At 42.9% G+C, this 26,694-nt stretch overlaps 1 protein-coding gene across 1 annotated transcript; it reads left to right on the plus strand.

Annotated features, from left to right (window-relative positions):
- The first annotated feature begins 5,674 nt into the window (after window positions 1-5,674).
- On the plus strand, window positions 5,675-26,371 carry REG4 (regenerating family member 4). The gene is made up of 6 exons (XM_043459436.1): window positions 5,675-5,770; window positions 9,815-9,974; window positions 14,537-14,634; window positions 18,154-18,291; window positions 19,822-19,927; window positions 26,196-26,371. Exons 2-6 carry the CDS (start codon window positions 9,908-9,910, stop codon window positions 26,261-26,263), a joined length of 477 nt encoding a protein of 158 aa, XP_043315371.1. The 5' UTR covers window positions 5,675-5,770; window positions 9,815-9,907; the 3' UTR covers window positions 26,264-26,371.
- Window positions 26,372-26,694: the final 323 nt, after the last annotated feature.

Below are 26,694 nucleotides of genomic sequence, written 5' to 3' on the forward strand. Positions count from 1 at the left end.
TCACTTTATTGTGATATTTGCTTTTATTGTGATGGACTGGAACCAATATCTCCACAATATCTCCAAGGTATGCCTATATATGTTTTATGTTTACACCTAAGGGTGTAATAAAAATAAAATCCTAAGGGTCTTAATTATCATCCCCGTTTTCTTATCAAGGAAATGCCTATTTTTAATATTTTTTAGTTGTTTATTTTCTCCAGTTGCAGTGAGCAGGGGCTACTCTCTAGCTGTGGTGTGCAGGCTTCTCACTGAGGTGGCTTCTCTTACTGTGGAGCTCAGGCGTGCAGGCTTCAGTAGTTGCTGCAATGGGTTTAGTAGTTGTGGTTCCTGGGCTCTAGAGCAGACATTCAATAGCTGTGGCGCACAGGCTTCATTGCTCTGCAGCATCCAGGATCTTCCAACACCAGGGATCGAACCCATGTCTCCTGCATTGACAGGCAGATTCGCCACCATTGAACCACCGGGGAAGCCCCAAGTTAATATGTTTGAATACAACCTCCCCTCCTCAAAAATGAATTATCTTTTCACTCAGCTGTGACCAACTCTTTGTCACCGCATGAGCTGTAGTCTGCCAGGCTCTTCTGTCCATGGAGTTCTCCAGGCATGAATACTGGAATGGGTTGCCATTTCCTTTCCCAGGGGATCTTCCCAACCCAGGGATGAAAACCCAGGTCTCCTGCATTGCAGGTGGACTCTATAACATCTGAGCCACCAGGGGGTGCCTGCTATTATTATAATCTTTTCACATATCTATGTATGCATATGTTATTCAGAAAATATAGAAAATGGAAACTAATGTATGTTGTGTATCTTTTATGTGCCAAAAATCTTGGAGACTTTAATATATTGAGTTTGGTCCAGCAAACACATTTTGAACGCCATCCAAGTGCCAGATACACAGATAGAAATCAAGTCACATTCCTGTTCTTGAGAGTGGCATCTGTGCCCACAAATAAATAATTTCTATACAATAAGGGAAATCTTGTTACAAAAGAGAGGCTGATTTAGGGTAGAGTTCACAGAGGAAATAAAGCCTGGATTGAACACACTGAAGGATGAAGAAGAGAGCTAATGATATACAGACTTTTCAATTTACAATTCAGTGGCATAACTTCCATTGTGTTTCTTGGGCAAATCAACTGATGCTTTGTAGCTGGCAAAGCTTGTCACAAGTATAGACAACATTTTGCCCAGGAAATGTGGAGAAGAGGAGATTGCACTGTACCACCTGTCCACTACAGCCGGGGCTGAGTGGCCATAAACTCTATGTCGTCAAGACTAGAGTTTCTCCAGACTGGCTGTAAAAGTTAATGAGCACCTCCGCGGTGACTCATTTCCTCTCTCCTACTGATACCATTTGTTCCAATATCATGGGATATTACAGGGCTTTCTTGCAGCAGTATTCACGGTCAACATCTCTGTCAAATATAATAGCACAAAGTCCAAGGTTGTAAAAATGTGCTTCTTAGGGGGAAAGGAAGAATTCTGATAGTTTCTTAAAATAATGAATGGTTTATGCTGTTTTCTTAGGAGGTAGGATTGGAAAGCATTTCAAGACTCACCTTCTTATTATGTGTTAGTCCCTTCAGATTTTTCCAGATCCCTCTACCAGACTTTCCTTTTCACATTCTCCTAAAGCACCTTAAAACAATTCATCTCTTTCTCTGATCATTCAATTAGGTGTTCCCCACTCCACTGCCCCTGCCTGACTGAGGTTCTATTTTCATAGACTAGTAGCCAGTCTACTAGTACTGAACTGTTTAGCTGTCAAAAAGTAATTGACCTTTTCAAAAAAAATCTTCCACCAAGAGTAAAGTATGAAACTGCTCATTAGTTAAAATGGGTATTAAGTGAGTTGCTGTCACACTAAAGCTGAAGACAATTTCTGCTTGACCTCAAATGATGAAGCAGCAAAAAGCTTTACTATCAAACTCAAAATGGAGTTCACTGGTCATTTGAAGAAGATGGCAAAGGGATCACTGCCATTCACCTTTCAAACAGGGAAACTGGAGTCAAAAAAACATCCTGCAGATATGATGAAGATTTCTTACTAAAGTGAAACCTAGGTGTCAGCTTGGCGATCTAATTAAATTTGACTCGTTGGAAAAGACCCTGCTGCCGAGAAAGATTGAGGGCAGGAGGAGAAGGGGGCAACAGAGGATGAGATGGTTGGATGGCATCACAACCCAATGGACATGAATTTGAGCAAATTCTGGGAGATAGTGAAGGGCAGAGAAGCCTGGCGTGCTGTAGTCCATGGGTTCGCAAAGAGTTGGACATGACTTAGTGACTGAAATAACAGCGATAGCTTCTCTCCAAAACTTCTCCCAATTCCTTCATGTTATCAGGACTTACTTCTATGAAGTTGCTCTCTGTTTCTAAGCTTCCTCAAACATAAGAGCAAATTCTTTTCTGTTTCATATCAACCTGTTTGGATAAGAAATCCACTCCCATTTTCTTGGTCTTTCCTGTCCAGTGTGGTAGCCACTAACCACATGTTTAAATTTAATTCACAAAAATTAAATAAAATTAAAAATTCAACTCCTCATTCTCACTAGCCTTATTTCAAGTCCTGGATGGCTGTATGTGGCTAGTGGCTAAAGCATTGATAGCCCAGATTAGGACATATCCATTATCACAGAAAAATCCTATTGGGCATTTGTACCAGTGTCATGACTCGATGAGAACTTGCTGGATATTATGTTTGTGGCTAATATGTCAAGAGGTCATATTGCTACTTTCCATCAGAAAATTTGTTTTGATGTAAGTGTTTTTAACCACCCTCCTCTTTTCAGAAATGTATCAGCCATCTGGGACTTCCCCGGTGGCCCAGCAGTAAAGAATCTGCTAGCAGTGCTGGAGCCACAGGAGGCTTGAGTTCAGTCCCTGGGTTAGGAAGATCCCCTGGAGGAGGGCATGGCAACCCCCTCCAGTATTCTTGCCTGGAGAATCTCCATGGACAGAGAAACCTGGTGAGTTACAGGCCATAGGGTCTCAAAGTGTCAAACACAACTGAAGTAACTTAGCACACACACACACACCACCCATCTGGGCTTTCCAGGTGGCGCTAGTGGTAAAGAACCCACTTACCAATGCAGGAGACATAAGAAACGCAATTCCCATCCAACTGCTTAAAGGGGAAGGGGCTTGTGTTTAACAAGTAGTGTAAAAAATAAAATTCATCTGGTAATATCCTACCACATACCATTAGGAAACTGAAGCTCAAAGAGGTTCAGGAGTATGTCTAATGTTACACCGTGAGTAGGAAACAGAATTAGGATTTGAACCAAGATTCTTCAGAAACCAAGCCTTAGGCTCTTCCCCCCGAGGGCATCATCAGAGTGGCATCATCAGAGTGCAGAGGTCCTCTAAGGTACACTTTGTAACCACGGAAACTTTAGTTTTTCCTGTCCTACCATGAATTTATACACAGGCTGGAGAAAAAATCCAATAACAAAGGCTGAGTAGCCTCATAAAAAAATGCTGAACTGGGAGTAGAAAGCCTGGTTTCTGATATCAGCTTCAGTCCAACTAGCTGTGAATTGAGCCAGGCAGAGTACTCCTCTGGGCCTCAGGTTCCTCATCAGTAGAGTAAAAGAGTAAGAGTTGATAAGCATTATTATTCTCTCCAGCCTTAAAGTTATAGTCTGTTGAGATTGTAGTCTAGTTAAGGTTGAATACTCTCTGAAATCTACAGCATAGTTTAATCCTTTGCTATCTATAAGAGGAGAGGAGAGCTTGTGACCCTTTCCAAATGGGCTATTAAAAAAAAAAAAAAAAAGCCTGTGATTCAACAAACAGCTAGATTGGGAGTCAGAGTCAATGTTCAACTCTACCATTGACTGTGACTTTGAACCTGGATTCCGGTTCAAAGGAACCTGGAACCAGGCTTCCTAATCTCTCCTTACATCGAGTTTCCAGGGTGTGAAATGGAGTAATGTCCTACACCACTCCCAGAGATTCCGTTAGGATCTCGCTTGATGACTTAAGTGAAAACACTTTATTGTAAAATATTTTACCACTGCAAGTTATTCTGACATGGCTGCCCTGTGTTAGAACGAAATTTTAGTGACTTGTTCCTCAGGAACAAGGAGGAGCTCCAGGAGGTAGTGGGGGAACCAGGGACACACCGAGGGTGATTTGTACTTTAGAGTGTAAAGTGCTCCTTAAGCAGAGCACAGGGAACATAACCTATGTCCAGCCCCGATGACAAATCCTTCCAGCAAGGACAGAAACATCATAATTCTCCAGAGTAGAAGCAAGCCATCTTTATAGAAAAAAGGAAAGCTAAAAGAAACCAACAATCTGAAGAGATAAAAAGAGAGATAAGAAAAGAAAGGGAAAGGAAGATGGGCTTATAACAGGTATCAATGGAAATAATCAATAAACAATCTATAATAAGAGTAGAAAGAGTTTTATTTGAGCCACAGTGAGGGCTATAGCCCAGGGGACACAGATTCAGGAAGCCCTTGAACTGTATTCTGCTAGATCACAAATGGGGGGAGGTTTATAAAGGCAAAAATTGCAAAATTATGTAAGTTGTTTGTCAAGAATTGTAATAGGAGCTGGCAAGACGTAAGGGTGTTTGTTAAGCAAGGATTGGTTGGGGCACTAAATAGTTGCACAGTTACAAGGGGAGATCTTGAGGTCACGAGGTTGCAGTGGCAGATATTTTGAAAGCAGCTAGTGGTGTCCTTGATTCTGCTACAGTCCAGAAAATTCAAGTTCTTAGGGACACAGGAACATGTCTGAAACCACATTCACAATGCCCCCCCACCCCCACCCCCAGCTCCATTTTGGATGCCTGAACCACAGTTTTTCCATTCTGATTATTAAGTGCATTCTTTCTTTAATGGTTAAGGCAGATGTACATTTGTAGGTTTAATAGGCCACAAACAGGCTGGATTTTTTTAATTTTCAGAAAAAAAAATTTATTAGAGTATAGTTGATTTACAATGTTATGTTAGCTTCAGGTGTAACAGCAAAGTGAATTAGTTATACACATACATATACCCACCCTGGGTTGCAAAGACCCGCCAGAGAAGGGAATGACAACCCACTCCAGTATTCCTGCCTAGAGAATTCCAAGGACAGAGGAGCCTAGCAGGTTACAGTTACAAAGAGTCAGATACAACTGAACCACTAACACTTTCCCTTCTTTCACTCCTTTTTAGATTCTATTCCCATATAGGTCATGACAGAGTATTGAATAGAGTTCCTGTAGAACATCTTATATGGTAAGACCTTATTAGTTTATTTCACATATAATAGTGTGTCTATGTCAATCCCAGTCTCCCAATTAATCCCTTCCTGGCTTATCCCCTGGTATCTGTGTTTGTTTTCTACATCTGTAACTCTATTTCTACAAATAAGCTATTCTAGTTAGCATACATTTCAAGTTAAATCATAATATAAGCCAAAATTACTTTCTTATCCTTCAATACGTATAATTTTCTTCCATCACAAATTACAGGATATTGCTAAGATGGGTTGTAAAGAAAAGACTCTATTTGCAATTAGGGAGAGGTTCTCTTAAATAATTAAAACACAACTTGGATATGTTCTCAATTCATATCTCATACAGTTCACTTTGACTGTAGATAAGACTTTTATGGATGGCTATTATTTGTAAACATCACTGCTGTATGATTAAAGCAAACGTCATATAATTCCTGAGGCAAGAAGATATAAAAACTTCAGAAACTGCCGGGGATCTCTAAGGACACTGAAGAAGGCAAGGGTCCTCAGAGCTTTGAATGCCAACCAGGTAATTAATCCTCCATGCCGTTGAGGGCACAGGGCTTCCTTTGAGTATCTGTTTTTCTTTGCCAGCTTTTAACTGGGCCAGAAAGGACAAGGTATAGTTCAAAACATGTTAATCGTGCTTGTGTTGCTGTTTTGTTTAATTTAAATGACTTATTTCCTTTTTTGTCTTATAGAGTGTTGGCTTTGGTCTCAAATAGTGTTGGTCTCAAATAGTGTTGAGTTAAATCCTGGCTCAGCCATCTAGAAGCTGTGAAACTGTAGGATAGATACTTAATCTAATAGTAATCTAGATACTAATACTAATCTAGATACTTAATCTAGATACTAATCTAGATATTAATCTAGATACTTAAACCTCAGGGTCTTCATGTGCGAAATAAGCTAATGATATCTGGAAGGCAGCCCAGTTATGGTGATTAAACTGGATGATATGGGAGCATTCAATGAATGTCAATTTGTTAAGATTCAGTTATAGGTAACAGCAGTGCCCCTGCCTTATCTTGGTGGCACTCTCCGAAGTTTGCTATCCTCAGTCAGCTGGGGTCAGAAAATATTAAATGGTAAACTCCAAAAATAAAAAAGTCATAAATTACAGATTGTGCTATGCTCTGTTCTGAGCAGCCTGATGAAATCTAGCATGATCCTGCTTATTCCCACTCAGGAGGCGGGTCATCCCTTTGTCCAGCGTACTGCTTCCCTCCATCCCCACCCCCCACCCCGATTAGCATAGGAAAAACAGTATATATAGGGTTCTGTAATATCTGTGGTTTCAGGGGGTCTTAGAACGTATTCCCTGCAGATAAGTGGTGAGGACCATATTTAAAAAGATGCTGAACCTCCTTTCCCCAGATTGCTGACCTGAGAGTGAAGTTTTTACCATTTGTGTCTTGAAGGGGGTACTGGACAGCCAAAATACCTCTATCACTTTGGGAATGGAGGCTCCTCAGAGGAATTAATTGCAGGGTTAATACCATAATTAGAGAGAGAGAGGTCATCACAGCCACACACTCTTCACTCTTCTGTTTCCCTCCTTATCAACGCTGTGTCAAAGTGTTCATATGGACCTTAATATGGACCTCATCTTTGGATTTTCTGGGAAAGTTTCCAATTCAAATACTCTGTTCCACCATTTCCCTTAAGCCATCTATTATTTGAGAGTTAGAATATGTATGCTGATTTGGGGATCATAAAGTATGCTCAAATTAAAATGCAATGAATTACTCATGTTAGTAATGATTTGGGGGAAAAATCTTTTTCCCAACCCCATGCTTACACTAAAGTAGTTGCCTCATGGATAAAAATAGAATAGAGGTTGATATTTTAATCTTATGTGGATGGCAATGGCCAGTTTTTCAATTATAAATTCCAAAAGTTATAAAGGATGATAACTAGGACAATTTTTGAAATTTTCAGTAGGCAAAAATATATATATATATATATATATATATATATATTGTAAACAAGAGAAAATACAAACTGGGAAATATTTTTGGTAAGATACAAAAGACAATAAATATACAAAGAAAGCCCTCCAAATTCCTGAGGAGAAAGAGAAAAAATCCCACAATAAGCTGTGCAAAGCTGTAAACCAAAAATTCATAAAAGAAATTTTAAAAGCTAATCATTATATAAAAAGACATTCAAGTTTATCAGTATTTTTAAAATGAAGTTTTTCTTTAATATACCAAAATTAGCAAGAAAAAAAAAATGGACAAATCAGGTGTTCATTAAGGGCTGGGGAAAGCAGCATTCCTGCCCACTAGTGTTAGAAAGAACACACAGTGCAGCCCATTCAGAGGGCATTTTAAAAATTCTTTGAAATTTATTTTTTAATTGGATTATAATTGCTTTACAATGTTGTCTTGGCTTTCTGCTGTACAACAACCTGAATTAGCTATAAGTGTGTGTATATCCCCTCCTTCTTGAGCCTCCCTCCTACTCCTCTAGGTTCAGAGGGTATTTTAGCCAAGAATATCAATGTGACACTTTGTGTGTTCTGTGAAATTACAACCCTGTGTATGTGAATTCGGACGTCCCAGGTGGCGCTAGTGGTAAAGAACCCACCTGCTAATGCAGGAGACATAAGAGACAAGAGTTCGATTCCTGGGTCCAGCAGATCCCCTGGAGGAGGGCATGGCAACCCACTCTGGTATTCTTGCCTAGAGAATCCCATAGACAGATTAGCCTAGCAGGCTTCGGTCCATAGGGTTGCAGAGTCAGACTCAACTGAAGCAACTTAACAGGCTCTCACATATGTGAATTTATACTAAAGAGAGAAGCAAAACTTCATAAAAGTTATGTGAGTGGAAGAAGGTTTATTACAATCTGTCTCTGAGAGAGAAAACCAGGTTACAGAATTATATGACTATACAAAATTATATAAACAACACATGTTGTCTATATAATGTCGAGAAAATGTTAATAAGCTCTTCACTCAATTGTTTCTCTGGAAGATTACTTCGTATTCTCTAGTTTTTCAATGATCTTTTAATAATTTGTGTACTATTTTGTCACAGGAAAAGATAAAATTATTTTCTTTAAAGTGTGGTATCATGTAAACGGAAGAAAGTTGAACTAAAGACAGGAATTCTTGTTGTAACTGTGTGACAAAGAGAAAATGACTTCATACCTCAGGTTTTCGAAACTGTAAAGTGGAGATATTAGATAACATATTCAGTTTTAATTCTAACATTAAAAACTCACGGTTGGGATTGACTTGATTGACTTAAACTGCTGCTAAGTCGCTTCATTCTTGTCCGACTCTAATTAAAGCGCAAATACTGCCTCATCTGAGAGAAAGCTTGCTTTGGACGCCCTCTCTTGGCTCTCCTGAGAATAGCAAGGGCGGGCTCTCCAGACTACCAAATGCTTTCAGACTAGAAACCATTCAGCCCAGCAGAGTTAGATCTTTGGCATTGGCTCAGAGGTCTGGCATAAGATAAATTTTCCTAATCTTTATATTTAGCTTGAGGTTCCTATTTATTATTGAAGTATGTTGTTGTTCAGTTGCTCAGTCGTGTCCGACTCTTGGCCACCCCATGGACTGCAGCATACCAGGCTTCCCTGTCCATCTCCTGGAGCTTGCTCAAACTCATGTCAGTTGAGTCTGTGATGCCATCCAACCATCTCGTCCTCTGTCGTCCCCTTCCCCTCTGCCTTCAGTCTTTCCCAGCAGCAGGGTATAGTTGATTTATAATGCTATTAGTTTCTGGTGTACCACAAAGTGATTCAGTTATACATACATACATATGTTCTTTTTCAAATTCTTTTCCCATTTGGGTTATTACAGAAAAGCGGAGTTATTATTAGTAGTAAAGTGGAGTTCCCTGTGCTATACAGTAGATGCTTGTTGATTATCTATTTTAAAGATACTCTGTATATATCAATCCCAAACTCTCAATTTACCCTTTCCCCATGCCTTGCCCCTTTAGTAACCATAAGTTTCTTTCCTAAGTCTGTGAATCTGTTCCTGTTTTGTAAGTTCCTTTGTTTCCTATTTTAGATTCCACATAAGTGATATCATATGGTATTTGTCTTTCTCTTTCTGACTTACTTCACTTAGTATGATAATCTCTAGGTCCATCACATCTTCTTTATCCATTCATCTGTTGATGGACATTTAGGTTGCTTCTATGTCTTGTCTATTATAAACAGTGCTGAAGCGAACATTGGGGTGCATCTATCTTTTCAAATTCCCTTTGTTGTATAATTTGGGTTTAGCCAGAGAGATATTTTTTCCTTCAGTTATGATTTGGGCTTCCTACGTGGCACAGAGGTAAAGAATCTGTCTGCCAATGCAGGCAATGCAGGAGACACATATTTGATCCCTGGGTTGGGAACATCCCCTGGAGGAGGAAATAGCAGTCCACTCCACTGTTCTTACCTGAAAAATCCCATGGACAGTGGAGCCTGGCAGGCTACAGTCCATGGAATCACAAAGAATTGGGCACAACTGAGTGACGGAGAAGAATGCATTTACTAATATGATTTGGCTTTTATAAATTCCTGAGTCCACTTCACTAGTGCAAATGTGTTGAAATTTCAGATCTGGGTGAATCCAGGTGTATCAAGGAAAAACTGACAAGGACTCTGAGATCCGTGCTTCCTGAAGCACTTCTGTCCCTGGGGGAAGAGGAAGATGGCTCCGAAAAGCATGTGGCTGGTTTTTCTGATGAGCTGTGTAGCCAGCACTCAAGTCCTGGATGGTGAGTATCAGTCACTAAGCTGGAATTGCGCCCACAGTCAATGTTCTTTGTATGGTTGTGAGCCGTAGTGAAACCATCATCAATCAAATGTAGATTATAATAATTATTTTGCAAGTTTATTGTGAAGGGTGGAGATACTGTATTTAAAGTACCTGTCACCTGGCAGTCAAGAAATGATAACTATAATTAGAACTACCCAATGTTTTGTGCACTGTTTTCCTACTTGAACATATTGGGGAATTCCAGTTTGCAAAGAACATACAGACTAGTTGGAGAGATGGCTCCAACACACATGTAGGCCCAGCATCAAGTATAAAGTCACATGTCGGGATTTCCCTTGTGGTCTAGTGGCTAAGACTCTGCCCTCCCAATGCAGGCGGCTGGATTCAATCCCTGGTCAGGGAACTAAGATCCCACATACTGCAACTAAGACCTGGCACAGACAAATAAATAAATAAACAAAAATAAAATATTTTGTAAATAAAATATCAAAGTAACACATCTGTGAGGTAGTAAGCAATATCCTAGAATCTACCAGTGGAGAAAGCAGGGGAAGAAAGCTGCATATATGGGCTAAGAATAAGTATCCTGGCTGCTTTGACAGTCTGCGGAGGCCCCGCTGGTGTCGTGTGTGGTACGGGGAGTGAAGAAACTCGCCTGAGCAGCACTTCTATTGAGAAGAGGCCTCTTGAGAGGGCCCAGGGCTGCACATGACCCAGCACGTCAGCCAGCGGGGATGCCCAGGCCCGGGGAGAGAGTGACTGGAAGGAGATACAAAGAGAAGCAGGGTTCTTAGGGCCTCATGTTGGTGCTCACGGCTGAAGTCTGTGGGTCCAGCTACCAGCTCTCTTGACCGCCTACGGCCATTTAGGACCTGGGAACTCAACCACTTTCTCTGGAACGTGCTAGCGTGTGAAAGACCGGGAGAGGCTGCCCTCAAGCTCCCCCAGCGGGCCACATTCCATGGCCATTTCTAATCAACAGCCTGGGTAGTTAGTGCCTTGCTGCTCTGGTCCTGGCTTCCCTGAGGGGGCTTGAAATTTGGCCAAACTGTGCCGTGGAGAGTGAGCTGTCCAAGAAGCGGGAGTGGGGGGAGGAGAGACAGTGAGGGAGCTGGGGATGGACATGTACACACTGCTACAGTGAAAATGGATTCGCAACAAGGACCTACTGTATAGCACAGGGAACTCTGTGTTGGCCTGGACGAGAGGGGAGTTTGGGGGAGAATGGATACACACACACACACACACACACACACATATATGGCTGAATTCCTTTACTGCTCACCTGAAACTATCACAATATTGTTAATCGGCTATACTCCAATAGAACATAAAAAGTTAGAAAAACAAAACAAAAAACATCCTAACTAGTTACTATTTTCAAAACATATTACATGGGTTATAATGATAATGTGATTATTTTGATAGCTACAATTTATTAAGTAGTTACTATTTTTTTTAACAATTACTGATACATTTGAGGCACCCCTTTGTTACCCAATTTGACTGCTTGTTACTTAGAAAGGAAAGGTGCTTGACTCAGAAAAGCTGGAAATCTAGGGAGAAGGTGAACTTGTGTCCAGAGACCAACTCCAAAGATTCTTCTCAGCCTTGATGATTTTTAAAGGGGAGAAAGAGAGAGGACTCTTAATGAATTATTGATGCAGGAAATTGGATTCTGCATTATTCCCCACTGTGTGCAGACTGGTTGACTATTCCAATGTCATCTTGCCTGCATGATCTGCCTGCAGGATTGAGAAGGGGATTAAGGATAGAGCCTCTTGATGACTGTGAAAAGGGAGAGTGAAAAAAACTGGCTTAAAACTCAACATTGAAAAAACTAAGATCATGGCATCCAGTCCCATCGCTTCATGACAAATAGATGCGGAAAAAAGTGGAAACAGTGGCAGATTTTATTTTCTTGGGCTCCAAAATCACTGCAGACGGTGACTGTAGCCATGAAATTAAAATATTCTTGCTCCTTAGAAGAAAAGCTAAGAAAACCTAGACAGCTTATGAAAAAGCAAGTACATCACTTTGTCGACAAAGGTCTATATAGTCTAAGCTATGGTTTTTCCAGTAATCACATATGAATGTGAGGGTTGGACCATAAGGAAGGCTAAGCACTGAAGAACTGATGCTTTCGAACTGTGGTGCTGGAGAAGACTCTAGAGTCTCTTGGACTGCAAGGAGATCAAACCAGTTAATCTTAAAGGAAATCAACCCTGAATACTCATTGAAATGACTGATGCTGAAGCTGAAGCTCCAATACTTTTCATCCTCATTGAAAAGACCCTGATGCTGGGAAAAATTGAAGGCAAGAGGAGAAGGGGACGACAGAGGATGAGATGGTTGGATGGCATCAGCGATTCGATGGACATAAGTATGAGCAAGCTCCAGGAGATGGTGAAGGACAGGGAAGCCTGGTGTGGTGCAGTCCATGCGGTCACAAAGAGTCAGACATGAGTTAGTGACTAAACAACAACAACATTTTTTAACTGCCGAATTCTTCATTTTTACTTCTGTTTATCTAGGAAAACAATCAGCAGTTTAGATAAGGCATAGTATGCATTCAGGAGAGCATAATTCAGGAGTTAGGTTAAATTGCCTAGTGATTTCATGCCTATAATTAGGCTCTTTCAAGATTAAACAGAGGGCTTCCCAGGTGGTGTTAGTGGTAAAAAAGCTGCCTGCCAATGCAGGAGACATAAGAGATGTGGGTTCGGTCCCTGGGTTGGGAAGATCCACTGCAGGAGGGCATGGTAATCCACTCCAGTGTTCTTGCCTGGAGAATCCCATGGACAGAGGAGCCTGGTGGACTACAGTTCATAGGGTCACTGGAGAATCCCATGGACAGAGGAGCCTGGTGGACTACAGTCCATAGGGTCCCAAAGAGAGTCAGACACGACTGAAGTGACTTAGCACACAGGCAAGGTTAAAGGCAAACAAAATGGGAAAACAGGAAAGGGCAAAGAGATGCTTTGACATTGAAACTTGTCTTGCTGTGCCTCCACTAGTTAGTCATTGTCCATCATTCACAGGTACAAAGCAGAGCACAAGCAAAGAATTTATGTCAACAATGAGCGTCATGTTCCAGGATGGAGCTGGGGCTGCTGCACTGGAAGCTGGGTTTCACTAGGGCCATGTGACCAGGCTCTGAACACCCTTGAATGCCCAACTGAGTGGAGAGCTTATCTGAAAGCAACAGGAGATTTGTAGGAGAGGAGATTTGTAGGCAACGAATGAAATAGATCAGGGCTTCCCTGGTGGCTCAGAAGTAAAGAATCTGCCTGCAATGCAGGATACAGGGGTTCGATCCCTGGATTGGGAAGATCCCTTGGATCAGGGAATGGCAACCCACCCCAGTATTCTTGCCTGGAGAATCCCATGGACAGAGGAGCCTGGCAGACTTCAGTCAATGGGGTCTCAAAGAGTTGGACATGACTGCGGGGCTAACACACACAATGAAGTGGAACAGAAGCATCAGGCAAGCAAGTGATGGCTGTGTCATCTGCCTGAGGAGAGAGGGGATGCTATGTGACCACAACAGTCCATGGACATTCACTGGGGGTGGAAAGACTCCTGTACCCATCTACAGCATTACCACGTGGCCACACTGGCACAAAGTCCAAATTTACTAGCTCAGCATCCCGTTCATTATCTGGGTCCTCTGCATTTCCAGCAGTTTCAGTGACATGGCCCATTCATCAGTCCACTAGCTGAAAGAGTTTGTGCTTCTCTCTGAATCATGGTTTCCCTGGCTTCTGGGCCCTGACTCTCTCCTTCTGTTTTCTGTAGTGGTTGCCTGACATTTCCTCTACACATAAGGCAAACCTAAGTGCTTGTTCTTCCTGCTGCCGTTTCTCTGCTCACCCACCCCCTTAGCCTAAAATGTTCCCCTCCCCTGGCTACTGACTTACAGCCCCCCATTTTCAAGTTCCTGCCAAGTTGCCGTCTAACCGGTCATGCATTCCCCTAGATAAAAAAAGGAAAAACCCATTTGTCCCCTATGATGCCTAAAACTCCCAATTTATGCCCCTCATCCACTCTTGTGATCTCTTGAATTACATCTGTTTGATCTTGCTACCAGCGTGGGGATTCTGCCAGTTGCTGAGGATGTTTATTCCAATTACATAATCCTTTATTGAGGAGACTAGCACGGGAATGGGCTTGGGGGAACACTGGGTCCATGGAAAATAGTCCTGAGCTAAAACATCATTGATCGCTCGACCTCTATAAACCCTACTTGACTGGCAGACCTCAGTGATGTTTGGGGTCTCCTGGAATCGGTGTCAGTTCAGAGCCAGTGTCCAGTAGCCTCAAAGATCTGATTATCTCCTTTTCCCCAATGCTGAAATACTCTGGTAAGAGACCACAGCCCCCTCCGGAGATGCCAGGAGAAAGGTGAACAGTATAAAGATGTGGCAGCAGAGCGCGATCCTGCCTCCAGGACGACTCAGCCTCTCCTCCTTCAAGGGGACCTAGGTCTTAAACTGGCTAAGGTGTTGAATTGCTTTTTCTTTCCTTTGTAACTTGTATTTGCCTTTTGTTTGTGCACAGCCATTATCCTGAGACCGAGCTGTCCTACCGGGTGGTTTTACCACAGGTCGTATTGCTATGGATACTTCCGGAAGCTGAGGAGCTGGTCTGAGGCTGAGGTAAGAAATCTGGCTCATGCTCAGAGAGGTGTCTCTAGCGCAAGGGAACACCCAAAGCTCCAGGTATCATTCAACTCAGAGCCAAGGGTCCTTCCCTGGTGTTCTGAGAAGTCACCTGGCAGGTGAAGTGGAGAGAAGAGGGTTACCCCTTTAACCCCTTTAATGTTGTAAGCATCAATGGAGCACACAGAGGGGGAAAGGTGGAAAGTGACATATTTCCTCTCTGGGGCTCTGATATCACTGCAGTGGTGACTGTAGCCATGAAATCAGAAGACATTTGCTTCTTGGCAGGAAAACTATGACAAACTTAGTGCGTTGAAAAGCAGAGACATTACTCTGCCAATAAAGGTCCATATAATCAAGGCTATGTTCTTCCCAGTGGTCATGTACAGTTGTGATTGTCAGAGTTGGACCATAAAGAAGGTGAAGCACCAAAGAATTGATGCCTTCGACCTGTGATGCTGGAGAAGACTCCTGAGAGTCCCCTGGACAGCAAAGAGATCAAACCAGTCAATCTTGAGGGAAATCAGCCCTGAGTACTCATTGGAAAGACTGATGCTGAAACTCCAGTATTTTGGTCATCTGATGCTAACAGCTGACTCGTTGAAAAAGTCCCTGATGCTGGGAAAGATTGAAGTCAGGAGGAGAAGAGGGCATCAGAGGATGAAATGGCTGGATGGCATCACTGATGCAGTGGACATGAACTTGGGAAAACTTTGGGAGATGGTGAGGGACAGGGAGGCCTGGCGTGCTGCAGTCCATGGGGTCACAAAGAATTGGACATGACTGGGCAACTGAACAACAACAAATCAATGGAGTGTGTACTACAGGCCCAGACACTGGAGGGGCTGCAAAGGCATGAGAATGAACCAGAGACAGCCTCCCCTCGGGGAGTCCATTATCAGGGAGAAAGACAGAAGCACATGAAGCCAAAGAGGATGAGATGAGGAACTTACAGAAAGAACAACTTGAATTTCTGTACAAGATTTACCAGCCTCAGAGCCACCTGACAGAGACTGAAGCATTCCGAACACATGGAAGGCCTTAGTGTCCCCGTAACTCAACAAATGCATTTGTTTTATTTCACTGAGGCTTTCCTAAGAGATACCCATGTAGCCAGTCAGAGTAAGTTACCTTGGAATATGAGGAGTCAGGGCTGCTGTGTCTCTGAATTATGGTAGTTTTACTGGAGTGACCAACTGTGGAGACCAGTGGGGATGTGGGGTACAATCTGGGCCCACAATGGCCTCAGACATTTGTATTGCCTGTCCCCGGAGAGCCCAATGCTGATTCTACCAAAACAAAGAGGAAGATATCCAGGGAGCTTTGGAATAATACGTTTGCTCAGTCGCTTCAGAAATGTCTGACTCTTTGCAACCCCATGGACTGTAACCGGCAGGCTCCTTTGTCCGTGGGATTCTCCAGGCAAGAATACTAGAGTGGGTTGCCCTGCCCTTCTCCAGGGTGTCTTCCCAACCCGGGGACTGAACCTTCGTCTCCTGTGTCTCCTGCATTGCAGGCAGATTCTTTACCCACTGAGCCACCCGGAAAGCCCACCTGTGAAGTGCAAGTCTATAGTGGAATAAAATAGGTGTGCATTTAAATTATGTTTTGCCAGGCATTAGTTAGAGCTATACCTCACTTTACCAGCTTTCTTCTATAACATGGGGACAATACTTTCATCCAATGGGGTTGTTGGGGTTGTTGCAAAAAAACCTCTGGCGCATGGTAGATGCTCAATTCAGATTTTTAAGGCAAAAACATTCCATAAAATTGCTACCGAGCCTTAGCAGAGTTAACCACTCCTGAACCAGAGTGCAGAGAAGGTGTCAGGAAGGACTGGGGAAATTGACCTCACAGCGCTGTGCTTCTTGATTCCTAGCTGCTATCTTAGTTCACAAAACTCCTGGAGGCAATGGGGCTGGCACGAAAACGACAGGTAAACCCAATCTCAGACTGAAGAAGCAGAGCTCTGGGTTCTAGCCACGTGAATTTACAGGGAAAATATCACTTAAACCGACTGAGCCTGTTTGCTCTTCTGTCCCAGGAATCTTTGTGATTGGTACACTCCCTAAACGTGGACTGGTAATCCAGCTTCCACACCTCACAAATTTGAAAGGCAAATGAAATTATGGATGTAAAAACATTTGGGTTTTGTAAAGTGGTTGGCACTTAGTGTGAGGACTGCTAAGTCGCTTCAGTCGTGTCCACCTCTTTGTGACCCTATGGGCTGTAGCCCACCAGGCTCCTCTGTCCATGGGATTCCCCAGGCAAGAATACTAGAGTGAGTTGCCATGCCCTCCTCCAGGACAAGATTATCATCAAACAGTAACCACATCCAATACTGAGCAAGTTCAAAGGCAAGCATTAGGGTAGCAACCACAGTCAAACCATGCTTTTATTAAATTAAGTTTTATCATGTAGGCAGATCCTATAACAAAGCCCAGGAGAGCTTAAAGTATGTATCTCTGTCTGTCTGTAAAGTGTGTGTATATACAATGATTTTTTTCAATTGGGCAGTAAGTTTCTAGTTAGAGAATCGCACATTTTACAATCAGTGGGCTTTGATTTGCTGAAGTGTATTACTATAACGCATCATTATGGCAGTTCCATGCTCGTAACTGCTCCCTTGTGTAGCCATAATTATGTCTTGCATTTTACAGACGAGGAGGAGAGGTACAGAGACTTGTCAGGGTCACAGACACAAATGAAAGGCAAGTCCAGGACCCCAGGCACTTCCACTGGCCCTAAAGCGTGTGACCGGGCCTCGAGCAGGCCTGACACCTGTGTGTTATGCTTTCTCCCATGGTGACAGGACGTCTTCTGTGGGGTTTAGATCCTCAGAGGAGGTGGGGGCTGTGTGTGCGCATGCTGCTTGCTGAGCTAGGGTTCTGAGGTGAAGGCTGTGCTTTTCTTTATTTTTTTTCTAATTTTTCTTGAAATACAGTTGATTTACAATATCCTATTAGTTTCAGGTGTACAAGTGATTCAGTTATACACATACCTCTACCAATATATTCTTCTTTAGATTCTTTTCCCTTATAGGTCTTTACAAGATATTGAGTAGAATCCCCTGTGCCATACAGTAGATCCTTGTTTACCTGTTTCATATATTGTAGTATGTATATTTTAACCCCAACCTTCTAATTTACCCCTCTCCCTCTGACCGCTTTGGTAAGCAGAAGTTTGTTTTTTATGACTGTGAGTCTGTTTCTGTTTTGTAAATAAGTTCATCTGCATCATTTTTTAGATTCCACGTTTAAGTGATATCATATGGTATTTGTCTTTGTCTGACTTACTATACTTAGTATGATAGTCTCTAGATCCTTCCACGTTGCCACAAATGTTATTATTTCATTCTTTTTTGTGACTGAGTAATAGTCACAATAGTCAGCCCATAATGGACTATTACTCAGCCATCAAAGAGATATACCATATCGTCTTCATCCGTTTGTCTGTAGATGGACATTTAGGTTGTGGGCCATGCTTTTAAACCTCATATCTCCTCCTTGCCCTCAGCTCGAGTGTCAGTCATATGGAAACGGAGCCCACTTGGCATCTGTCCTGAGTTTGAAGGAAGCCAGCACCATAGCAAAGTACATAGGTGCCTACCAAAGAAACAAGCCGGTGTGGATTGGCCTGCAGGACCCGCAGAAGGTAACCTCAGACCTGGCCCACTGATGGCCCCTTGGCAGAAGCAGATAGACAGCGCCTGTCTGGGAAACGGCCCCAGGCCCACTGACAAGGGCACACACAACAGATCTTCAGTCACCTGCCTCCAGCTGATGGAGGCCAAGGCTTCCAGGTTAGGGACAAAGCCATGTCCTCTGCTTACAGACCTATCCATTTAGAGCCCTCTCAAGTCTTTTTAAACACAAAATTACCAGCTCCTCAGAGCCTTTCAAAAAAAAGTTTCTGTAAGTATATAGGGGCATATACATATACAAATAAACACAGACACACACAGAGAGCCTCATTATGAGATCCCGCTTAATTAAATTCCAGTTAGATCTTGAGTTAAAGTGGAAAGCTTTCAGTTAAGCTTTTCGCTAGATGCCATCACGTGTTTTATGCCATCCTTAACTTTCTTCACTGGCCTTTCATTTTCCTCTGTCAGTACCTCTTTGTAAGAAATGACATGTGAGGTTGCTGAAGTCTCTGTGTGGGAACTGCAATTTATAGATTCTTTGTGGGGCTTCTATGTTAACCAAAAAGCACAAAGACTACAAGGAGAAAAATCCTAGACTTTGTGTTTCTTAATAAACTTTGCTATAGATGTTACAAATAATTTATACTGTTAATTCTACATTGTTAGTATTCACACTACTATCAACCAGAGCCCTCTCATTCAAAGATAGGATAAATCTTTACATCTATTTCTATCTGAGTTTTAAATTTTTATTTATTTTTTTAATTGAAGGAATTTCTGCCAGGTTTTTTAAATTTAATTTTTTACCTTCATGACTGAGGCTAATAAACAGCCTAACGAATTGTGCAATGAATGTATCAAAGAAATACAAATTAGAATAACAATATAATTTGACTCAGATTACTAGATGTTTGCTTTGTCTTAATGAATAATATTTTTAAGATAAGGAGAAATTTCCCAGTAAATGACGGTATAAATTCCTACAACTGAACTGTTTTTGAAAAGCAGTTTGGGAATGCATTTTAATATCCTTAAAATATTCATGCCCCTTGGTCATTAATTTTACTTCTGGGATTCTAGTTTTAAAAAATAATTTTAAGTACAGAAACAGCTTTACAAATAAAATTGTTCATAGCGGTATTCTTTGCAATAATTGTAAATTGGAAACAACATAAACATCAATCAATAGGAGAATCAGTAAGGAAAATTGTGGTACATTCTTACCATTAAAAAATGTTTGGAAAGCAAAATACTACAAAATTGAATATATATGTTTTAAAGGCTACCACATTTTTCAGTACATAAAAATATTGTGATAGATAAAAATGGTTACACCACAAGTAAATATGGTAAAATATTAGTAATGTTGTCTTCCTTAAGGTTAAATGGAGTGACTTTTCTATTTTCCCTTCACACATTTCTGTGCCTTCCCAAGTTTTACAGTGAAAGCTGTGTTTAAGGGGGCTGCGGTGACCATCTGGGCTGTGAGCAGGTGGGCAGGCTGATGTGTACGTGTCTCCCATCTCCTGTCATTGCAGAAGCATCAATGGCAGTGGGTCGATGGAGCCGTGTATGCTTACAGATCCTTGTCTGGCAAGTCCGTGGGTGAGAACAAGTACTGTGCTGTGATGAATGCCAAGACCAGTAAGTTCTACCACATCTCTTCCTGAATCCCAGCTCCTTCTCTTTCCTGTTAAGAGCGAAGCTGGACTTTGACTCCTCTTTGCACCATTTCACACCAACAACTCTACAGGACAGTGGCCTTGTCCCAGACTTTACTCACTGACCATTTGTGACCATGTCACAATCTTTGCCATATCAGTGTACCAGCCATTCAGTTATCAATATTTTCTTTTGCTCCAATCACTTTTTTCTTTTTTTTATTTTTCAGTAACTCATTTTAACTGAAATATAGTTGATTAACCATGTTGCATTAATTACTGCTATGTAGCAAATGATTACATTCGCTTTTTTTATGTTCACTTTTTAATGTTTTTTTTATCATAGTAAAAGTCACATAATATAAAACACACTATTTTAACCATGTTTAACTGTATAGCTCAGTAGCACTAAGGACATACACACTGTTGTGCAACTCTCACCATTCTCCATCTCCCAAATTTTTCACCTCTTTAAACTGAAACTCTGTCCCCATTAAACACTAAATCCCCCTTCCCTCTCCCCACACCCCTCTCCCCACCCCAATCCCTGGCATCTACCAATGACCTTTCTGACTCTATGAGTTTGACTATTCTAGGTATCTCATATAAGTGGAATCAAATAGTATTTGTCTGCACCTACTGTATATTGGAATGCATTTTTAAGATTAACTTAATATATGGCCTATGAGCAGATTGAACCCTCTTTTTCCCACTGAGCTACACAGTAGGTTCCCATTAGTTATCTATTTTATACATAGTAGTATATATGTGTCAGTCCCCATCTCCCAGCCCATCCCCTCCCCTTTTCCCTCTAGGTGTCCATACATTTGTTCTCTACATCTGTGTCTCTGTTTATCTAAAATTCTGTCCTATACCATGAGGGAGAAATATGTCACATTTGGGGAAACCCAGGCAACAGGGAGCAAATATGTGTGACTGCTTTCAGGCTTCTTGACAGTCAGGGTTCCCCACGAGCCCTAGAAACCTCACTTTGCCTGCATTCTTCCCTCATATTCTCTGAGTTTCATCCCAGAAAATAGAGCCCAGAACCTCGGCTGCAGGCTGGCACTCACTGCAGCCTCTTCAGTTCTCTTGCCTGCCTTCAAGCTTTGCTTTTCATGCTAATATGTTAGGGTTTTCAGCCTTGCTACAAAAGTCATTTGGGGTGGGTAATGCTTTGTTGTGGGAGCTGCCCTGTGCATTGTAGGGTTAGCATTCCCTAGTCACTAACCGGCAGATACCAGCAGCATACACACACACACATACACCATTTGTAACAACCAAAAATGTCTGCCGACTTTGCTAAATGTCCCCTGAAAGTGTTAGTTGCTCAGTCCTGTCCAACTCTTTGCAACCCCGTAAACTGTAGCCTGACAGACTCCTCTGTCCTTGGAATTTGCCAGACAAGAGTACTGGAGCGGGTAGCCATTCTCTTCTCCAGGGGATCTTCCTGACCCAGGGATCGAACCTACATCTCCTGCATTGGCAGGCAGATTCTTTACCGTCTGAGCCACCAGGAAAGCCCTAAATGTCCCCTGGGGGGACAAAATCACTCCTATAGGAGAACCACGGCTAATAAGTGACATGAAAAGGAAACAGAATGTCAAAGATGCAAAAGATGCTTGATCTGAAAGAGAACATCCCAGTGTGTTTGAAAAGGCCTTCGTAGCGTCACCAGGATTCCCCCACTAGCCAGGGCGTGAGCCTGGGCAGGGCCAGGACTGAGAACTCAGGTACTGGGGCTCAGGTGGAAAGGGACTTGGAGCAGGTTTACTATTATCTGAAGAACAAAGGTTATATGCACACAAGAATGAGAAAACTTTCTGACAGCAAAGTGATGGACACGTGGAGACAAACTCTGAGGTGAGCTCTAAGCAAACCTTCGGAGGTAAGTGGGTCATATCACAGACCAAGGAAGGATTTCCCACAGTCTGGAAGGGGCTACAGCTGCTGTTTAAGGAATAAGTCATCTCTGATGGAAGGAATACACCAAGACCAATGTGCAGAAGCTACCAAAATGTATATTTCTATCCAAGCTAAGGAAAATATTCTGAACAATCAGTACTGTCCAAAATTATAATGAGCTACCCTAGAAAGTAGTAAGAAACCTATCAGTAGAGTTAACCAAGCAAAAGTGGACACTGTGGTTGTTACTGGGGCTTCCCTGGTGGGGTTTAATGGTAAAGGACCTGCCTGCCAATGCAGGAGACATGGGTTCGATCCCTGCGTTGTGAAAAATCCCCAAGAGGAGGAAATGGCAACCCACTCCAGTATTATTGCCTGGGAAATCCCATGGACAGAAGGAGCCTGGCAAGCTAAGTCGGCCACAACTTAGCAACTGAGCACACATGCATGTGGTTGTTATTGCAGCTGCAGCATTAAAAAAGAGAAAGACCAATACTGCATATTAATGCATATACGTGAACTCTAGAAAGATGAACTGATGATTCTATGTGCAGGGCGGCAAAGGAGACACAGACACAAAGAATAGACTTTGGGACTCAGTGGGAGAAGGAGAGGGTGTGATGATTTGAGAGACTAGCATTGAACCAACCATGTGCATTACCATATGTAAAATAGATAAACAGTGTGAGTTTGATGCATGAAGCAAGGCACTCAAAGCCGGTGCTCTGGGACAACCTAGAAGGATAGGGTGTGGAGATAGGTGGAAGAAGGGTTCAGGATGGGGCTGCTGTATGTATGCCTATGGCCGGTTCATATTGATCTGTAGCAGAAACCATCACCTTATTATAAAGTAATTATCCTCCAATTAAAATAAATACATTAAAATTTTTAAAAAGCATTAAAAGAGTCTCAGTGACACTTGAGAGTCAGCTCAGGAACATTTTAAAAATATGAATTTCAGGGATCGCTTCAGACTGACAACATCAGAATCCCTAGAGCTGGATGCCAGACCAAGCTCCAGGGGAGCAGTGAACCAGTAGCCTCCCAAGGTCCCTCCCATGATTCTAAGGTTTCAATCAGATAGAGTTCTCAAACAAAAATCCTCACACTGTCAGTCTGTGTCCACATCAGCAAAGTTCCCAACAATGAAGTATCCTGTGTGGGAACCAGAAGCCAGATGTCCACCTGAGAACACCAGGCCACAGGACGCTTCTCTTCCCATTCACTCAGCCCAGCTCTCCACTCTCAGCACACAGGCTCTCGAGGCAGAAAAGCTCAAGGAAGGAAGCAAGGATTAGAAACTGGTGAGGGTAGAATTTAAAAGAGTATTGCCCTCAGCCCTGTCAATGTCACTTTATGTTTATATAACAGATTTAGCTTCACCAACTCAGGGGCTATATAGTTTGTTTAAGACTCATAAGGTATAATATTAGTATCCCCAATTACAGCCATACACATTCCATATGTGTGTTTCTCTGTGACTGGACTTGTTCCTTTTTTCTATCTGTTTAGAAAGACCAGGACCTTTTGGAAAATTGTATTTCACTGTGCTTCCTAAGTTACCTACTGGTTCACCGTGAGATATTGAGTAATGATAACTAGGGTTCTATAACCGAAAAATAAATTTCATATTTAATATAGTTTAGGTCAAGGCCCTGGGCTCTGCATTCTGAATGCCTAGGATAGGAGTATAGTTCCTTCACTTAGCTGTGTGACCTTGACCAGATTCCTTACTCTCTGTGCCTCAGATGCCACTCTGTACAGAGGGAAAAATAATACTAATCATCGTGGTGGTGGTGGTGGTTTAGTCTTTAACTCTGGCTCTTGTGATCCCAAGGACTATATCCCACCGGGCTCCTCTGTCCATGGAATTCTCCAGGCAAGAATGCTGGAGTGGGTTGCCATTTCCTTCTTCAGGGGATCTTCCCTAGCCAAGGATCAAACCCAGGGTCTCCTGCATTGCAGGCAGATTCTTTACCAGCTGAGCCACCAGGGAAGCCCAATATATGTCAGATGCTTATCACTGTGCAGACTGGGCTCGTGGCTTTCATGGCCTGGAGGGGAGGCGAGTATGGTCGCCCACACCCTTCCCTGAATCTGCCCCTCTTTCATGGAGGAACAAGGGAGGAGAGACACTTTCCTAAGTCAGTGCCCCCTGGGGAGCCTGCTGTGTTCCCCATGGTTGTTTGAAGCTCGTGCCATGCTCTCTTTGCCCCATACTTTGGCAGTGCCCAGAATGTTTGCGTCTCCATCTCATTTCCACTCTGTGGCCCCAGTTCTGGGCCCTGTGGCTAAGGGAGTGGTCAGGACCTATCTCCTCTTCCTCCTGAGAACCAGCCACCTCACCTTGGTTTGCCTGGCTGTACCTCCATGCCCTCCTTCCCAGGCTCTTATCCCATCAACCTGACATACCCTGGTACCAGTGCCAGGGCCAGATCTACAAGTCAGAGCCAGGCAGACAGCCAACTGGGGAGCCACTCATCACTCAGTGGTAGACACCCCAGATCGACAAGCCATTCTGTGGAGCTTATTTTCTGGAAGAGAAAAAATTGAACCTCTGCTCAAAAATACTTCAGTCCTTCCAAAGTCCTTTCTGTCTGTCCTCCTTTATACATAAGTGGCCTGTTGGGACATGGCTGGCTTTAGCAGCTTCCAATTCTGTGAACTTCAAGTGGGAGCTTCATAGAGCCTCAGCTGTGTTCCTTAGAGCATCATGTTTCAAACAAGATAGGACTCCTCCCCACATCCTCATTTTCAATTGATGTATATCAAGCTCCATGGGGCTCATCAAGCTCTCGTCTGCCAATACAGGAGATACAGGTTTGATCCCTGGGTCAGAAAGATCCCCTGGAGAAGGAAATGGCAACCCACTCCAGTATTTTTGCCTGGGGATCCTGTGGACAGAGGAGCCTGATGGGCTACAGTCCATGGGGTTGCAAAAGAGTTGGACACAACTTAGTGACTAAACAACAACAACAAAATGTCAAGCCCTGCCTTCCTCAAAAGCAATGCTGGTATGGACCTTTTGCAATTGTGTATGATGCTTAAATTATTTTTTTTTTAGCCTGTCTTAGAGTTCTCCAGAGAAACAGAAGAAAGAGAAGGTGGAGTGAGACAGACAGACAGAGCATGTGGGATAGGGAAATTTATTTTAAGGAATCAGCTCATGGAGTTGTGAAAGTGAAAGTCACTCAGTCATGTCTGACTCTTTGTGACCCCATGGATTATACAGTCCATGGAATTCTCCAGGCCAGAATACTGGAGTACATAGCTGTTCCCTTCCAGGGGATCTTCTCAACCCAGGGTTCGAACCCAGGTCTCTCACATTGCAGGTGGATTCTTTACCAGCTGAGCCACCAGGGAAGCCCTCATGCAATTGTGGGGGCTGGCAAATCTGAGGTTCACAGCACAGGTCAGCAGGCTGGATGTTCCTGCAAGTTGATGTTGCAGGCTTGAGGCTGAGTAGTTGGAATTCCTTCCTCTTCTGGGGACCTCAGTCTTTTCTCTTAAGGCCTTCATTGATTACGTGATTACCAAGTTATGGAGGGTAATCTGCTCTATGCAAAGTCCACTGATTTAAATGCAAGTGAAAGTTGCTCAGTCATGTCCAGCTCTTGCGACCCCACGGACTGTGCAGTCCATGGAATTCTCCAGGCCACAATACTGGAGTGGGCAGCCTCTAAATCACTTCTAAATAGAAAAATACCTTCACAGCAAAATGTAGACTGGTGTTTGACCTAACAGCTGGGCACCACATCCTAGTCAGCTCAGTTCAGTTCAGTCACTCAGTCTTGTCCGACTCTTTGTGACCCCATGGACTGCAGCACGCCAGGCTTCCCTGTCCATCACCAACTCCCGGAGTTTACTCAAACTCATGTCTATTAAGTCGGTGATGCCATCCAACCATCTCATCCTCTGTCGTCCCCCTCTCTCACCTTCAATCTTTCCCAGCATCAGGGTCGTTTCACACGAGTCAGCTCTTCGCATTAGGTGACCAAAGTACTGGAGTTTCAGCTTCAGCATCAGTTCTTCCAATGAATATTCAGGACTGATTTCCTTTAGGATGGACTGACTGGATCTCCTTGCAGTCCAAGGGACTGTCAAGAGTCTTCTCCAACACCACAGTTCAAAAGCATCATTTCTTCGGTGCTCAGCTCTCTTTATAGTCCAACTCTCACATCCATACATGACTACTGGAAAAACCATAGCTTTGACTATTGACATCCTAGTCAAGCTGACACAAACTTTTGTACCCCATCCATGGGTCCAAGCAAAACACCTAGATAATGCTGATAAACGCAACACAGCAGTTGGGTGGATTTAAATATCTGTTTATTTTCTTACAGATTTTTTAAGTTGGAGCAGCAAAGAATGCGACAAACGCCAACACTTCCTATGCAAGTATCGACCCTAGAGCAAGAATCCAGATCCTGCCAACCCTGGCTCAAGGCCCTTTCTTCTTCCTTCTCTGCCATGCTGCCTATCTGATCATTGTCTCGAAGAGTAAACATAGCAACTAAGACTGATGAAGCCCTTATTCCACTGACATTTTAAGCTCAGAGGCAGGGATGTCAACATTGGTATGACAGTGTCTTCTAGCTCTAAATATTCACCCCACAATCCCTTTCCATAGTACTCTCCTTTCATCCTCCCCACTTCCACTATCTTTAGCAGATGAGGGGTGCCTCTCCCATTGATGAAAGAGCCAGGTCCTTGGTCATCAGGGATAAAGGTTTGATGGCGAGAGAAGAAATTCAGGAAAAAGTCTGTTACCCTCTTCAGCTTCTGCATTCCTCCACCCTCTCCCTATTGCCCTCACCCACCTTCTCAGCCATCTGCTTATTT

The sequence above is a fragment of the Cervus canadensis genome, chromosome 2 (assembly GCF_019320065.1).
Source record: "Cervus canadensis isolate Bull #8, Minnesota chromosome 2, ASM1932006v1, whole genome shotgun sequence".
Classification (NCBI taxonomy): domain Eukaryota; kingdom Metazoa; phylum Chordata; class Mammalia; order Artiodactyla; family Cervidae; genus Cervus; species Cervus canadensis.